General features: G+C 54.7%; 6 protein-coding genes across 6 annotated transcripts; 2 read left to right on the top strand and 4 right to left on the bottom strand.

The window, feature by feature from the left end:
- The first annotated feature begins 1873 nt into the window (after window positions 1-1873).
- B0H18DRAFT_1041712 (uncharacterized protein) lies at window positions 1874-2909 on the top strand. The gene is made up of 2 exons (XM_048030597.1): window positions 1874-2793; window positions 2852-2909. Exon 1 carries the CDS (start codon window positions 2221-2223, stop codon window positions 2650-2652), a length of 432 nt encoding a protein of 143 aa, XP_047887115.1. The 5' UTR covers window positions 1874-2220; the 3' UTR covers window positions 2653-2793; window positions 2852-2909.
- B0H18DRAFT_1041708 (uncharacterized protein) lies at window positions 2655-3655 on the bottom strand. The gene is made up of 4 exons (XM_048030596.1): window positions 3474-3655; window positions 3313-3421; window positions 2964-3133; window positions 2655-2884 (listed from the first exon to the last, which is right to left on the bottom strand). The coding sequence occupies exons 1-3, from the start codon at window positions 3577-3579 to the stop codon at window positions 2992-2994; spliced, it is 357 nt and encodes a 118-aa protein (XP_047887114.1). The 5' UTR covers window positions 3580-3655; the 3' UTR covers window positions 2655-2884; window positions 2964-2991.
- Window positions 3656-4917: 1262 nt separating this feature from the next.
- On the top strand, window positions 4918-6347 carry B0H18DRAFT_885925 (mitochondrial carrier; the record flags this gene model as incomplete). Its single annotated transcript, XM_048041092.1, has 6 exons — window positions 4918-5001; window positions 5051-5119; window positions 5328-5526; window positions 5592-5813; window positions 5890-6045; window positions 6118-6347. 6 exons carry the CDS (start codon window positions 4918-4920, stop codon window positions 6345-6347), a joined length of 960 nt encoding a protein of 319 aa, XP_047887113.1.
- A 2544-nt stretch (window positions 6348-8891) lies between these two features.
- Window positions 8892-11353, bottom strand: B0H18DRAFT_1041687 (kinase-like domain-containing protein). The gene is given in 8 exon segments (XM_048030595.1): window positions 8892-9121; window positions 9180-9343; window positions 9397-9594; window positions 9773-9988; window positions 10191-10301; window positions 10371-10489; window positions 10613-11250; window positions 11261-11353. 7 exon segments carry the CDS (start codon window positions 11094-11096, stop codon window positions 9019-9021), a joined length of 1395 nt encoding a protein of 464 aa, XP_047887112.1. The 5' UTR covers window positions 11097-11250; window positions 11261-11353; the 3' UTR covers window positions 8892-9018.
- A 785-nt stretch (window positions 11354-12138) lies between these two features.
- Window positions 12139-12619, bottom strand: B0H18DRAFT_1041685 (uncharacterized protein; the record flags this gene model as incomplete). The annotated part of the gene is made up of 2 exons (XM_048030594.1): window positions 12322-12619; window positions 12139-12250 (listed from the first exon to the last, which is right to left on the bottom strand). Coding segments are annotated over exons 1-2 (369 nt in total), but the record flags the coding sequence as incomplete, so codon positions are not given.
- A 1719-nt stretch (window positions 12620-14338) lies between these two features.
- B0H18DRAFT_1215531 (uncharacterized protein) lies at window positions 14339-15413 on the bottom strand (the record flags this gene model as incomplete). The annotated part of the gene is made up of 4 exons (XM_048036643.1): window positions 14339-14436; window positions 14494-14917; window positions 14982-15065; window positions 15120-15413. Coding segments are annotated over 4 exons (900 nt in total), but the record flags the coding sequence as incomplete, so codon positions are not given.
- Window positions 15414-15535: the final 122 nt, after the last annotated feature.

Genomic DNA, 15535 nt, shown 5'->3' with positions numbered 1-15535 from the left:
TCAGCTTTTATGTGCACAACGCAGACACGAGTGGAGCAGAAAATGACGTCGCAAAAAGGTAGAGTGACGTTCAAAGTCGAATCACGACGAGCGAGGCAAACGAATTAAGTATGACGAGTGGAACTTAGCAGCATGGTTGGACGAGTGACCGTTTGATCGAGAAGGAAGGCGTTGTACCAGAAAAGGAAAGTACTGTGCAGAGGAAGTGTCACGGACATGTCACAAACATGTCACGAACATGTCACTTGCAGCCTCGCCGGACGCGGCGCGGTGGCTCTCGCGCACTCCGGATCCCACTCTGCGCATTGCCCTCGCATACTTACAGGCATTGTGTGGGCATCATTTTGACCCTTCGGGGACAAATGACGACCCCTGGTCTGGCTGCGTAGTCAAGATGCATGGGCTGCGCTGGTTAAGGGTGGAGAGTGCAAGCCTTTCCGAGTCTCGCATCGGATGTACGTCCCCTTTTCCCTGTTCTCTTCACCTATAAAGCGCTGATTTGACCTTTCCCACCAGCAGATGTTCGAAGTACCGGACCTTTTGAGCACGGTCAGGTCGTCTCGCGAGGACAGCCGCGTGGCGCCCGTACGTGGCCTAGGTGTAGTGCGATCGTGCCCCGCCTGTGAGTTAACAGCGGCGCGCGTACGGTAATTCTACGCTCCGAAACCACCTGGCAGCCCGACATACGGCGAACATGCCCTCGTTTTGCTCTATTCTCTTCGGTATCATCACCCGCGGCTCGTCGTCCAGCCCCGCCACCCGTGGCTTGTCGCACCGCCATCCTCTTCGGCCCACGTCTAACCTCCTTCATGACGTCCCGAGTTGAGAAGGAGCTAGCGCGACCGAGCTGGCCTGAGGATGCTCGAGCTTCCCACGAGAAGCTGGAAACGAAGGAGGGAGGATACGAGGCCGGTGGACAAGGAGAGGAAAAGGTCATGCTCGATCAGTGTTCGTACATTGATCGTTATCGTCGCCTTGGCCGGGACGCTGACTGCATGCTCGCAGCTGTTCGACTTGCCTGGCAAATTGGCTGAGGCTGAGGGTGTCATCATCTTTGGTCCATCGACATGTGCCGTGTCGCATGTCGGTTTGGGCCCACACGTCAGTCACAGAAGGTTCCTGCTCTGATCAGCTCTTTCCGCCTGGTTTGCGTTGGTACTTCTGTCATCGTCGAGATTCGCTGCTTGTACACCGGCTTCTACTACAACAGCCGGCTCGCGCTCTCGATCAATGGCATGCTATGTGCACCGTCTTGTCTCGCGACGTGCGAGGCCATCATTGCTCGTGTCGGGGCTTCTGGAGCTGCCCTGAGCGATTAGGGCGTGCACAGTATTGCGCAGCGTCCGCCCATGAGTCACGCTACTCCAGTATAGGTGTTGTTGTTATGACTTGGTGCCCACTGTCACTGTCAAGAAGCTTTGGGGCGCCACCACGTCCTCAGCCACGGCTAAATGGACCCCTTCTCAAATTCGGATTCCCTTACCACCGTGGTGTCGCAAGGTCGGCTTCCAGATGAAGGTCTCGATGAAGTGGAAAAGCTCCAGCAGCTTAGCGGCATCTAGGCCCAGTATGTGAGCTGCGTAGATGCTTTGTCCCGTTACTTCGCTTCAGTCTCTAATAACATGTAATGCGGAAGGTAGCGCTAGCTGTGCCCGCATGATGCATATGGGGCAGCCTACCTATTACTGGTATGGCACATGGCAGTGCACACGCCCCGAAGCTGTCATTGTTGGCAGGCCAAGACCTGTCTTTGAATGATGGAGACCGTGACTTTGGTACATATGTATGATGTCGCGGCATTGTCTGTCTGTCCCATTGACGCGAGTGCTATATACGCGACTCTATATAAGTAGAGGCAGTCCACCATAACTTATCATTGTACTAGCTACCCTTCAACGAACAGCAGCTGAGACCCTCTCATGGTTCCAGCCCCGCTCACACATCCCGTTCACCCTCACATTCTCACCGATAATGTGACCTTTCGCGCCGCTCCTATACTGTCTCTTGGCCTTTCCTTTCGTTGTATACACAGCTTCTCCGCCGGACAAGCTCACACTCCTCGTGCCACCTAGCCAAGTGCAAGTGAACTCAACCGTGTGCTTCGGGTGGGCAGAGCCCGTAGACGAGACGCGATACTACGGTACGTCGCGTGCTTCCCAGCGCCGTTGCGACTCATGACACCCGTGCTGCCCAGGGTTCATCGAGGCCGTGAACATCAGTATGCTTGCACCGAATGGGACAAACGTCGGGAGGGTCGGGGTGAACACCGATAACAACACCGGGCTCGGGTCGTGTGGTTCCTACCCTGGCACAGGCTACTCTGGCTGTGCCATCGCTCATGACACCGGCACGTACACCGTCGTGTGGAACTTCATGTACACAATATCTTCCAACCCGGTGCAGGCAAATGAGTCGTACTGCGGTCCCGCACCGTTCTCGACACAGACTTTTTTGCTGAACCGGACGTTTGAAGCGAGGGTGGTCCAGGGTGATGCTACTTCGTTCACGAACACGGAGTTCACGACGACTACGACATTGCCGACGAAGCCGACGGGGAACTTAAAGGTGGCTGGAGCGTCTGCTATGCACCTACCAGTGGTAGGTTGGATGGGCACGACAGCTGTTGCAGTTGGGATGATGTTGACGATATGAATATTCGAATGGCTCAGGTCATGAAGTACAGACTACGAACGAGTATGCGCTCACACATATGAAATGCTATATGATATCCGAGGATGCCATGCAACATCTGGAGAGGGTGCTGTCAGGTCTGCTGAGCATGTTCTGGTGAAGCACGAGCGGCAGGTATCGTCAGTACCAGCATAGTGTCCAATGAGGTCATTTTGGATGCTATCCATCACGGCGACTTTGGAAAGACCCATTTCTGGATCCAGCGAACGGGTTCAAGTCGGGCGATCGGCCGTTCGTGAGCGCGTGGACAACGAGACGAGCCACATCCTCACCTTGTAACACTTCTTCATTGCCTGATACTCACCGTGCCCTTCTTTCTCTCGTCGTGTCGTGTTCGCCTCCCACGCAGCGTGCGCCCAACCCTCCATGCATCCTCGGTAAGGGGCGTGCTTCGTGACTCGGTGCACGTCGCAGTGCTGCGGGCTGATCCCGATGCGCCTCTCTGCCCACACTCAAGTGAGGTACATTCGCCCATGCGCTGACCGACACGCCCCGCGAGTGACCTATCCGTCACAAACTACCTTGGAATAGCATCTCACCTGCATATATCCCGGTTAACGTTGCTTCAAGTTGCCCGCGCTCTGGAGGGACGCACAGCACTTACCTGCAAGTACTGCTTACGCAGCCCACCGCCAGTGCCACAAGCAAACGCAGGGACGCATACAGCCTCGAGTGTCATAGTACTCGAGAGTGTCCGTTGATCTATAGGCCCGGCGAAGCTGGTCTGAGGCTGGCCAATACAGTCAGTCGTAATAGGCATTCCCTTCGGTGAGGACACTCGCGGCGAGCTGAAAACCGCCAGTGCGGGAGGATGAGGAGAACCAGACTCGGAGGGCGTTGGACCAGGGTTGGTGGCGGAAGCGCCAGACGAAGTTCGCGTGCACGCATTCAACACACTCGACGAAGGGTTTAGCGCCGGTTCAGCTTGAACGAAAGTCGTTTATCCTCTCTACGCCGAGCAGCCCACGTCCATGGCTGGACTGTCTCCGTAGGTTTAAAGGGTTATTATACATAGGAAAACTCCAACTGTATACGATTTACGTTGACAAACATGCCCTAGACCCTTGCGAATCCGAAGAAGTCTGAGCTGCGAGCAACGACAGTCCACACGCCGTTTCTGAAGTCAAGACAGTTGTCGCCGCCGACATCGAGCTAGTACTTATTTACGTGCTGTAAGTCCAACGCTACGGACTCTGCCTCCTTCACTGGTAATTACCGTCCAAGCTCACATGCGACCGTCCTCACCACTCAAAGAGGTCGTGTTTAGAGTCTGCCTACAGAAGAAAATGTCCAAGCAGGTACCAAAGCTGCAAAGCCGGTTCCAGAGACTCCAGGCAGTACGTCCAAGCAGGTTCCAAGGCCGCACGTCTTGTTTCGGTACTGTACAAGTCCCACGCCCCTGCAAGCGGAGGCGATCGCGCTTTCTAAGTTTCTTACCCTCAGTGCGCTGCTTACAAGCTCTCGCTCATCTAAACCTTCGTTTGTCGCAAATAACAAGTTGATGCCACCGCTTGGCTCAGAAACGTTTACAAGGCTCTCTGCAGGCAAACCCTATGTAGGCGGCGAACCGTAACGCTCATCGTCTCGTCCGTTAGCACCGGCTACCGCCATACCGGTGCCTCGACCCCCCCACTACCCCGGACGCGGAGACCATGATTACCGGCGGACACAGCGACCTGGTGATCACCACAACGCGGGGTAAGAGCGGGAAGAGCCGGGCGAAGATGCGGGGCGGGTGCGGAGGATCCACTACCGCCTCCTGAGCGGGCGGAGACGCGACGTCTTCGCGAAAACATGTGCGGTGAGTGCGGAGCACCTCCCAGCGGTCTTGCGCGGCCGAAACGTCGTCGTTCGGACGTCTTTCGGAACCGTACGTCTTCCTCTGCTTGCGCCCTGCCCTGGGCGATCGCCGCCAGGGCCTGGTTGGGGTCTGGCAGGCGCATTGAAGATTCACATGTCTAACCCCGCATGTTTGAATGCGCGACCCATGACTCCGTGACAGCGAGCTGCGCCATTGCAAGTATCCGCTAAAAGGCTCTCGCCCGCGCCCGCGGCGTGCAGCCACAACGCCCTTATACCGCTTCGCCACTGCCCGACATCGGTGAGCACCCATCTTCCCCGACGCGACTCTGCAAGCTGACGACGACGCGTTCCAGATACCCTCATTCGCTTTCCCCTGCCTCGTAACACGCAGAACACAGTCACTTCCGCACTTCCTATACCAGCATGTCGAAGGCGACGGACCCGAAGAAACCCGTAGGGTTTGCCATCCAGCTCACGGCGGGCGGTATGGCGGGCGCGATGGAGGCGGTGAGTCATGCGCTCTTCACGCGTGTAATGGCTGACGAGCGTAGACTAGATATGTTGCCAACCATTAGACACCATCAAGGTCCGGATGCAGCTGTCGCGGTCGGGCAAAGCACCAGGCGTGAGTGACCTGTCCCGCTAGTGATGCCGGCGCACGAACGCAACAGACACGAGCGCGTGATTCTGTGCCCTGTTGTACGGACGTGACGGTACAGGCCATGACGTCATACAACGCATACATCCCTGCTTTGCCGTAGGCAAGCGCGAATGAGCGCCTGCAAACAGGTGTCTCGCTACGATGGCATTCTGTGCTGACCGGCATCTCACAGACGAAACCTCGCGGCTTCATAGCCACCGGGGCGATGATCGTCAAACGCGAGACACCACTCGCGCTGTACAAAGGTCTCGGTGCGGTACTGTCGGGAATTGTGCCCAAGATGGCCATCCGCTTTGCGAGTTTCGAGGCATACAAGGGAATGCTCGCAAACAAAGAAACAGGCGTTACGAACCTCGGTAGCATCTTCTTGGGTGAGTCATCGCCGTTCCTCTTGCGTTCCATAGAGATGAGTGCGACTGACATACCGTTCATCTAGCTGGGTTGGGTGCCGGCACGACAGAGGCGGTATTTGTAGTGACGCCGATGGAGGTCGTGAAGATCCGACTGCAAGCACAATCCCATTCGCTTGCGGATCCTCTTGAGCAGCCGATGTACCGGAACGCAGGCCACGCCGTATACAAGATCGTCAGGGAGGAAGGCTTCAGCGCTCTATATCGCGGAGTGTCCTTGACCGCCCTTCGGCAGGCGACGAATCAGGGTGAGTCGCATGCTCGGATCACTCCCGTCGAGTGAGCTTCGCTGCGGTGACTAATGCGCACGTTCACGGGGTGTAGGAGCGAACTTCACGACGTACCAAGAGCTGAAGAAGTTCGCGTTGGCAAAGCAGCCAGACCTGCAAGAATTGCCGTCCTACCAACACATGCTCATCGGCCTCGTTTCCGGCGCGATGGGCCCCTTCTCGAACGCGCCGATCGATACTATCAAGACGCGTACGTACCGCTCCATTCCCCGCCTCCATTCCCCGTGCGCACTTCTCGTTGACTCACGTTGATCCGGCGCAGGCTTGCAAAAAGCGACGGCCGTCCCGGGGACAAGCGCCTTCGAGCGCGTCGCGGCGATCGCGCGTGACATGTGGGCGCAAGAAGGCTTCCGGTCGTTCTACAAGGGCATCACGCCGCGCGTGCTCCGCGTTGCGCCCGGCCAGGCGATCGTGTTCGCGGTGTACGAGCGCGTGCGGAGGGTCATCGAGACGATGCAGGGGAGCACCGAGGAGGATCGGTATAGCGAGTAGACGGGGTCGGCCGCCGGCGGTGCGCGGGGAGTCCGAGTCGGTCGGCGGACGCATGCTCGGATGGCAGGACAGATTAGTAGTGTAGCATAGTGTACTATGGCTCAGCAATGTTTCAATGTGTTCGCGTCTTGATGCTAAGCTCTGAGTCCCTGGGCGGAACAGCGCGGGTAGCGGCTGGTTTCGTGGCCCTTCCGCTCTGACTCTGCGGTAAACAGTCCGCCTCTCGATCCTCCGTCGACGTCTTGCGGACTGCCGCTCTTTGTAAACTGTCTCCTCGCGATGCGCCTCTGCTTGCGGTCCCTATGCGCAGTCTGCCTTCCTTCCGGTCTGCTGTTGCAACTGGTTCCCTCCGCCGCCTTGCAATCGCCTCTCGCCTCTCTGTAGTCGGCCTTGCTTCTGGTTCGCTCTGGTTCGCACGTCCCCTCCGCTTTACCATCGCAGTCCACCTTACCTCGTAGTGCTCTGCAATGCTCCTCTCGTTCCTTCCGCCCGTTAACCTTCCTTCCGCCAGTGAACCTTCCTTCCGCCCGCTCCCTCCGCCGCCTCTTCCTTCCGCCGCCCAGGTTCCTTCCGCCCATATCAACGCGGTCCATCTTTACCTTTACCGCCTTCAATCTGTGAGGTCTACATGCCTTTCTTTGAGTTCGCTTTTGTCGCGCGGCCCCTCCGAGTGCGCTCAAGTGGTCGTCCGGCGTCTTCAAGCCTGCGCGCCGCCCTGAGCGGCCTACAGTGGCCTTTGAGTCAAAAATTTTCTGTCCGCCGCGTAGTGTATGGTTCGCCTCTAACCAGATTGCTTCAAGTTCTCTTTGCAGTCTGCGACTATCTTACGGTGAATGTATAGCCTGTTTGAGTGTTGGCATCATCATATTCAGTATGTTGTCAGAAGCCGCGACTCTCTAAATCTGCTTGTACAAGCTGATCGGCTTGAACTCGCTGTCGAAAGGCGGCGCCGAATCACCGACTCGGATCGACTGTGGGCATGCATGCCGAATGGTGTTTTGAAAGCCGATTCTCGGTATGATTAGCAAAAGCTTTGAGGAATTGCCTTGACTCGGAGCAGTATGAGCATATCTCGGAGGGGAGATGCAACAGTTCGGAGCTTGGGCAGCCCAAGTCTCGCCTTTGACAAAAAGGTGGGACTTGAGCTGCACAACTCATCATGTCCCATCTCCACATGATTGAGCCCAATGTCTAAGACATACAGGCATAGCATAGCCTATTCTTGTGCCATGTATGTTGGTTGACAAGCAAAAGATGAACAGAGGAGCATCATGTCTCGCGGCCTCTTGGGCTCTTTCCCAGAAAGGCACTTGCTTACTAATTGGGCTTGCTACTCTGCCTTGTTAGGCAACTTTGCCAGTTGAGTCGGAAGCAAATCTCTCGACCATTGCCCATGGTAAGTATACCATTTGGTAGCTCCAATCAAGTTCAATGCAACACACATGTGTTTTGCCAGAAAGATGCAGCCCTTGTTGTTCAATGCATTGGTGGCCGACTGGGATGTTCAGCAGCTCCAGCCGAGATTCTGCCCCATTATAGTAGGTTGCTCTGATCAATTTCCCACAGTTAAGCAGCGAGGTCGTCAGGCAATGCCCGAGAGTGCCTGTATATGGCAAGTGCTCGCCTAGCCTCGGCTTCTTGTGCATGATTTATGTGTCACTCGACATGTAATGATCTACACATCATGCAACAGCCCAATATATATAATATATGCACTTCTTGTGCTCAATTTCCCCCCAAACCTCTGTACCTATCATGTCCCAAGTGTCCACATCTTCCACTCATGCAGCCTCGACTCGAGGGCATCCACAAATGCCACCTGAGGGTGAGCAGCTTCGTCGTGGTTCGTTCCCATTCTTCTTGTTACAATAGTGACATGTCACAGGCAGTGATTGGTAGCAGGATAGCTCACTTGGAAGCTGTCCTGCCACAGATCAGTGTCTCAGAATTTTATGACTGAGTAGCTGAATATTCTGTACAGAGTTTGAAGAACAACATAAGAATGATAATCCTTCAGCCAAGGATTGCGAGGGGCTGTATACTGCCCTTGTGAACCTGAAAATACCATGGTTCACTCGCAAACATCATACCAATTGGTTGCATACCTTCAGAAAAAACAAACAAGTATCTCAGCAGAAAAGAGCTCAAGCTGGTATGTTGAACTCACATATACTTGAAGATTAATTGCATTATTGAGATGTTGCTATCAGCATGTGAAGTACAACTCCTCAAACAATGGCTCAGTCAGGTGCCCAATCCAACTTTGTTAGAACTCAAGGCCTGGGCTATATGTCTGGGGATCAAGACTGCCCACTTGGTGGAGCAAATTGAACAATTGCAACAAGTGAGTATACAGCCCTGATTCAACTACATGACATAACATGAGTGATTATTAGGAGCAAAGCAGTTCTCCACCACCTCAATTTATTCAAGGATCATCTATGCACAGTTATGATGATGCTCTCAGCCACCCCTCCTTTGTACAAGATAATGGTTCTCAGGTTATGCCCAAGTATTACTAGGCATTTCATTTCCAACATGATCTGCATTTTACATTATATCATTTTCGTCTAGTAATGTCAATCCTTGTACAGTCATGCATTGAAATGTAGTCACAGTTCATTCGAAAAGTATACACACACTTGACTGCTATTCTAACTACACCTAACAACTATGGGGCAGTATATTCGAAATCCGGGAACTGATCCCCATAGGGATCAGGACCGAAGGCTCCGTACTGCATCGACGCATCGATCTCAGGGTACCGCTCGAACCTACGCACCATCCCGGATTAATACACTGACAAAGCGAAGAAGGCGAGGGACTACGCACGCGCTAGCATCACCGTCGCCGTTTATCCTCGGAAGGTACGGCGCTTGAATCTCGCGGTTGCGGAGTTTGTCCCAGTCGACTTCGGAGAACCACCGGTGCGCGAACACGTCGCCCGCGCCGTGGCGCAAGTTGCCGTATCGTTTTGAGGGGTCAGCCTCCATGAGCTGCGAAGACGCGTCAGCGGCTGACAGGTTCCGAGCACATGCGCGCAACGTACCTTCAAGATCAAGTCTTTCGCGTTGGGGTGGAAGTCCGGCCACTTGATGTACGCGGGACCGACGGTGATCTTCTCATACAGTTTGACGGGGCTGATGTCGGGCTCGTGGAATGGCGGGAGCCCGGAGAGCATCTCGAACGTCAGTACGCCGAGGGCGTACCAGTCGACGGACTTGTTGTAGCGCGCGTTGCCGATAATCTAACAATGCGCGCCGATCAGCATCCGCTCGCAGTATATAGATTAAGGCGAGATGCATGTGCTTCGCGCCCAAGCATGCTTCGAGCCATGTCATCCACCTCCTCGAGCAGATGAAGTACTCGATGACCACGGAGACAGCTCCGCCCGCCAACCTCGCAGCATCACAAATTGCACTTACCTCTGGCGCTAGATAATCCGGTGTCCCGCATAGCGTCCAGACGGTCGTCTCGCACCATCGCGCGAACCCGAAGTCCGCAATTTTGATGTGGCCGTCGAAGTTGAGGAGGATGTTCTCCGGCTTGAGGTCGCGGTAGATAATGTCGAGGGAGTGCAGGTAGTTGAGCGCGAGAGCGACTTCCGCGGCATAGAATTTGGCTACTGGGTCGGGAAAACGCTGCTGATGCATCAGCTGCGCTGTGTGGTATGTAGGGAAGGAAGCATGAGGGAAGACGCGGCTGGGCGGCGCGAAGAGTGTTGACGACACCCGGGATAGAAGGACAGTACGACGCAGGCGCACGAAGTTGGAGAAGGTAATGGGAGGAAGAGCATAGGACGAAAAGATGTAGTGTAATTGGCGAGTGTAATGAGACACGCACATTGGATCTCCTTAAGAGCGTGAAGAGTTCCCCACCAGGAACGAAGTCCATGACCATATAGAGATTTGTTGAGTCCTGGAACGTCCCCCATAGGTTGATGATGAACGGATGCTGAAGAACACGGGTACACAAGGATCAGCGACGCGTGAAAGGTGAGCAGAGTGAATGGGTATAGCGCACCTGGACCGCGCAAAGCATACGTTGCTCGTTGCGGGTGTGTGATACCTGCTTGGTCCGCACGATCTTCTCTTTGAGCATCACCTTAACCGCATAGAAGCGCAGGTTATGCTTCGAGCGCACTGTATGCAGATATTAGCCCTCGGAACACGCAGATCACCACCGCAAGGGCATGGACGTCGAAGACAAGGCCCAGAAAGATCGCTGGCAACGCGGTCACATTGAACACTCGAGTAAACACGAACCGAGGTGAACTCGACCAAAACTCCCTGTCCCGAGTGTCCTCTGGATGATGAAGTCGCCCAGGCGGTACGAGCCTTTTGGTCGCAGCGCCAGAAACCTCGCGGGTAGGGCATCCTCAACGTACATACTCTCCTCCCTATCGTTCCGGTCTCTCCTCTGCGCAGTTGCGCCTGCACCTGCGCTCGCGGCCGGAATGGAGGTCGCCGCGGGGACCGGCTTCGGGATGTTCGAGTTGTTGTTGCTGTACCCGCTCAGCGATGTGCGCTCGGTCGAGATGCTTCCGCGCTGATACGCGCCGTACTCGTTCGCATACGGGTACGCGGACGTCGAGAGGGTATTGGAGGTGGATGCGTAGGAAGACGCAGGCGAGGATGGGAGGGCGGTGGCTGAGGCGGTACCGCCTGTGGCTAGGTTCGCATGTGAGTGTGCGGGCTTGGGCGAAGAGACCTGCAGGTGCCCGAGCTTGTCGGTCATGCGCTTGAACATCGACATCGCGTCGCAGACCGTCCAGGTGTAGAGTCGTAGGGGAGGGGAGGGAGGAGAGGATGGTTGTGCACTAGACGCCCGCGCTCTGGTCGTCCTTGTCTTGTTCGACCTGCCATTGTTCCCAAATGGGCGTATTCAGCCCCCGGTCACCTCAGGTGAGACGATGTCAGGGCCTCGGCGCACAGCGACAGCGACAGCGAGCAATTCATCGAGGACCTGCTGAACAAGGCTGCACAATGGTGTGGCGAGCAGTTGACTGGAGCGAAGAGAAATGTTGCGCCGCGCGAAGCAGGCCTGAAACACTGGTCCAAATCGGGCGAGTGCAAACTCGCTAATAGTTACTTCAAAACATGAGTACGACCTATCTGGCGAACTTTATGGACATGCAGACGACTCGACTCGATGCGCCTAGCAGTACGATCGCGTGCATCGAGATTGAAATCAATAGTAACAAACGGGAGTACAGTTACACACAAAGCTGACTTCGTCTTCCTACAAGCCGTTCATCAATGAGGCTCAACGAGAGCCAAAGGCACCACACAGTCGTACGCACCCAGCCATTGTTATCAGACTCGCGCATGTCGCTCTTGTCGTAAAGCGGCTGCCACTCGCGCGTCTAGCCGGTGACACGCCCATAGAACCGCCAGGACGTGTGCGACACCCGACACTGCCAGCATTGACAGCAAGGTAGCAGCAACGACGAGGAAGCGCGTTTCCACAATGTGCTGGGTACTCCCGCCGGACCCCAGGGCGAGGCGCTCCCAACAGAACGCGACAAAGTATATGACGAACGTTATTGAGGCCCTGCGCATACGCCAGTCACTCAAACGCCCACGCGCTAGCAGGCCTGACGTACCAGACAAACCATGCGTCAGGGACGGCAAACAGAAGGGGGATGGAGGCCCAGCGGGACTGGTTGACGGTATGCTGCGATGTCAGTAAATGATCAGTACTTAAGTGAAGATCGCGTGCGGACCGAGATACACACCGCAAGCCACACCTTACCGTGGCTGATGTCCTTGTATTCTTTGAGGTGGGTACGCAATAGCACGGCTGCAGCCGAGCACACCATGCTTGCGAACACGCAGACGATGCCGCATATCACGCTCATATCGACGATCCCGGGGAACGCAGACAGAAGACCGATTGTGATCCTGTACGACGCAATCAAACGAATCAGCGGACACGCACAACGAGGTAGACAGAAACGCTGAACGGGACGGACGCGTTATATACGGTGGAACAGCCGAGGAACACTCTCCATCGGCCCCGACAGCGCGTTACGAAGACAGCCCAGTCCTTCCCAAGAGCCGCTTCGTTTTCATCGTCGACGTGGCGCCGAACTTCGTCATTGTAATCGTTGTAGAGAATCGCGGGCCAGTGAACGAGCATGATGTGTCTATACGAGGCGTACAGCCAGAGGGACGGTGAAGGCATGCTCAGCATGGCAACATCCATGACAGGGAAATGGAGTAGCTCTGTTGCGCGCGAGAGGAGATTCATATCTGCATGGGTAGCTAGGGATGATTCAGCATTATATGCCTTTCATACCAGCCTACGTTCGATGAGAGAGGACGGTGTCTCGGCATGCCCAGTGGACGCCTACAGTAACGTGAGAGCGCCGAGGTGCTTGTGAGGGTCCACTAGACGCTGCAAGGATGGTGAGTATTTACGCTGTACTGACTCTCCAAGCTGAGAACCAAGTACAGAGGTGCCCAACCATACCGCGGTACCGTCTGGTACGGCATCCAGGCGCCACAGATCACTGCCGAGACGAGGATCAGCATCGTGACAAGCGTCCATTGCCATTGTGTCCGTGCTTGCAAATATACTAGTCTCTCCGAGTCTAGTGATAAGGTCGGCAACGCGGTGCAAGAAAACACGCACTTATCTGCAAAGTGCGGGCTTCCACTGTGGATGCAGGCATCGGGAGGACCGCATGAACAAGGGTCCTTGCTTGGAGACGCATACGAGGTTGCCATACCATCTGCCATACAGGTACAAAAAAGGTCGCAACGGCAGATACGCTGGTCGTGCCAGTGGCTGAGGTTGCAGCGTAGTTCGGCATCCAACGCCCTCAAGAGACATCGACCACCGTTTCCTTCTACTGTCTGGTCATGATGCCTCAAGTCGTGAGCAACGCTTCGCATGTGTTCATGAGACTCACGAGTCACTATCGCGCGCATAGCCCAGTGTGTCATACAACGAACATGACTTCGCCACTTGAACTCGCGAGACACTTCTGATTCCTCGGCGTGACGTCAGTACTAGTACTATAGTAGTGCTGACAGAGCGAGCGCAACACTGGCGTGGCCAAGGCTTGCTTGGAGCTGCTTCCGCAATGGAGTAGGTGGTAACGATGTTTCGTTGACCAATGCACAGCATTACAACTTTACCCAAGCTATGAGCATATCATATCCTGTCCTCGTTGAGTATAGTACTCACCTCAGTCTCACAGTAAGGCTGCAACCGCTCTGCGCCTTCGCTCATGTTTGTTCTGTGGCAACAGGTCCGTCTCATCCAAATTTTGCCTGAATCCAGTCAAGAGCTTGGAGTCGACGCGAACAAGTGTACGTATGTATGGACGGTGGCAAACAGGCTCGTAGTGAGTGTACTTGTACCTTCCGATGCTATGAAACAATCACGGTTCGTTTCCCTGATACCCCCTTTTATCTGTGGCCGACACAGGTGCCGAGGTTCGCCGATGATGTGTGCGGATGAGGCATCTAGACGTATGGCGTACACCGCATTGGATTCTTCCAAAGGCATAGGCATAGCAAGGGGATAGCCGTTCCAGACGCAGCAAAATTCCAACATAGAAGCCGCTTTTGTGGCGACGACCTGACAACATAGATGAGCACATCAACAAGTGTATTTAATATCGAAATACGCGCCTGTGCAATTGACATTGTACCCTTTCGCGTACGTGGTTATGACCACCAGTGCTGGGCAACAGGATGCCGTTCGCCTTTTGGACTGTATTTCGTACTGCAGACCATTCCGATGCGTGTCTTGTATGCAAGGAGAGTGGGGAAGCATTCCAGTATAGCTCCGATCCAGCCTCCAAGACCATCCGAAGGACACTGTACGTCGAAGACAATCTCGACGTGCTTCTCGCTCACTAGGACAGAGAGGGCACAGTCTAGATCGACACACACGGTCGGGATGGCATCATCGGGCTCGAGTCCGTCGAGTATGAAATGCATGCGGCGTGTGGGCAGCATCCCTCGGAGTAACAGGATACAGAGCAAGTCCGAGAATACGGTGGTAATATGCAGGATGCTGGGGGCATTGATCTGCACATTTAGGATGTCTAGAACGGTGATAGGCGAGAGAAAATCTTCGGAGCACGTCAGTCGATATCCCGCATCACCATTGAAGTGGTCGGAGAACGCACCCTCGTTGTGGAAACCATTATTGAGAGCATGTTTGAGACAGTCATCGAGATACAAATTCAACACCGAGATGTAGTCAGCCCCAAGCTGAGCGGGATTGGTTATATATCCCACGGTATGGTCGGTTTCGTCGTCGCTGAAAGTAAGCCGGTCGACGGTCATGGAAAGGGGCCAGCGGAAGACATAAGCACGCCGCATAGTCAGGACGAAATGAGTGTACGAATCGAAGTTGGCCGTGAGGTCGCCGATACTGACTTCTCCATAGACGGGCATCCGCGTAATTCCAATCCACACGGGGGGTTGACATGCCCTATATCCCGACCCTGTGATGCAGACAGAGGGCTTTCGAGGCGAAGAGCACAAAAGATGCAACGGGTCGTCATAGTAGTCAAAGAAGAGTTCGTGCAGATGCAGGGAGTGAGGAGTCTAGCAGATGTGACTATGATCAGGCTCACTGTTCAACAAGTAAATGCAAAACTCCTTTCCGTACCTTACGCGCGAGCAGTATGAGCGAATCAGCTACTTCGGGCAAACATTCTTGGGCCATCAAAGAAAGATGCTCCAGCCGTAATATCTCGACGGATGTGAATCACTTGAGTAGGTCTACCAGCCTGGCATCAAGCAACACCGAACGATGGCACCCGTCATCGCCCACACAGAGATCGCGGACGAGGTGTGGAATGAAGCTCGAATCCATCACGCCCGAAGAGACTACGGCTAGGAAAGCAGTGATAGCCTCCGAGCTGCCAAGTCTGAGGAACGAAAAGATGTGCCCACGACATGTAGGAAGCCATGCGCGTGAAACAGAGCTACAAGCCCGCAGCGTAGATATATCGTCCCACGCGAAATCCATGACCATGTCGCAGAGTTCTTGAGGGAGATTCAGCGAGTCTGCACCGTACTGCAGCATGATGGAGGCCATCGAAGTCCTTGGTATCTAATAGCACTAAAGAAGGAACTGCGGGGAGCGAGCTTGTGTGCAATGGTATGTCTTAGACTGGTACATACGTACCTTCGCCTTGCAGTGCAATGATTCAAAGGACT

The sequence above is a fragment of the Fomitopsis serialis genome, assembly GCF_022376445.1.
Source record: "Fomitopsis serialis strain Sig1Antser10 chromosome Unknown B0H18scaffold_137, whole genome shotgun sequence".
NCBI classification, from domain to species: Eukaryota; Fungi; Basidiomycota; class Agaricomycetes; order Polyporales; family Fomitopsidaceae; genus Fomitopsis; species Fomitopsis serialis.
This window is presented reverse-complemented; position numbering and strand designations above follow the sequence as displayed.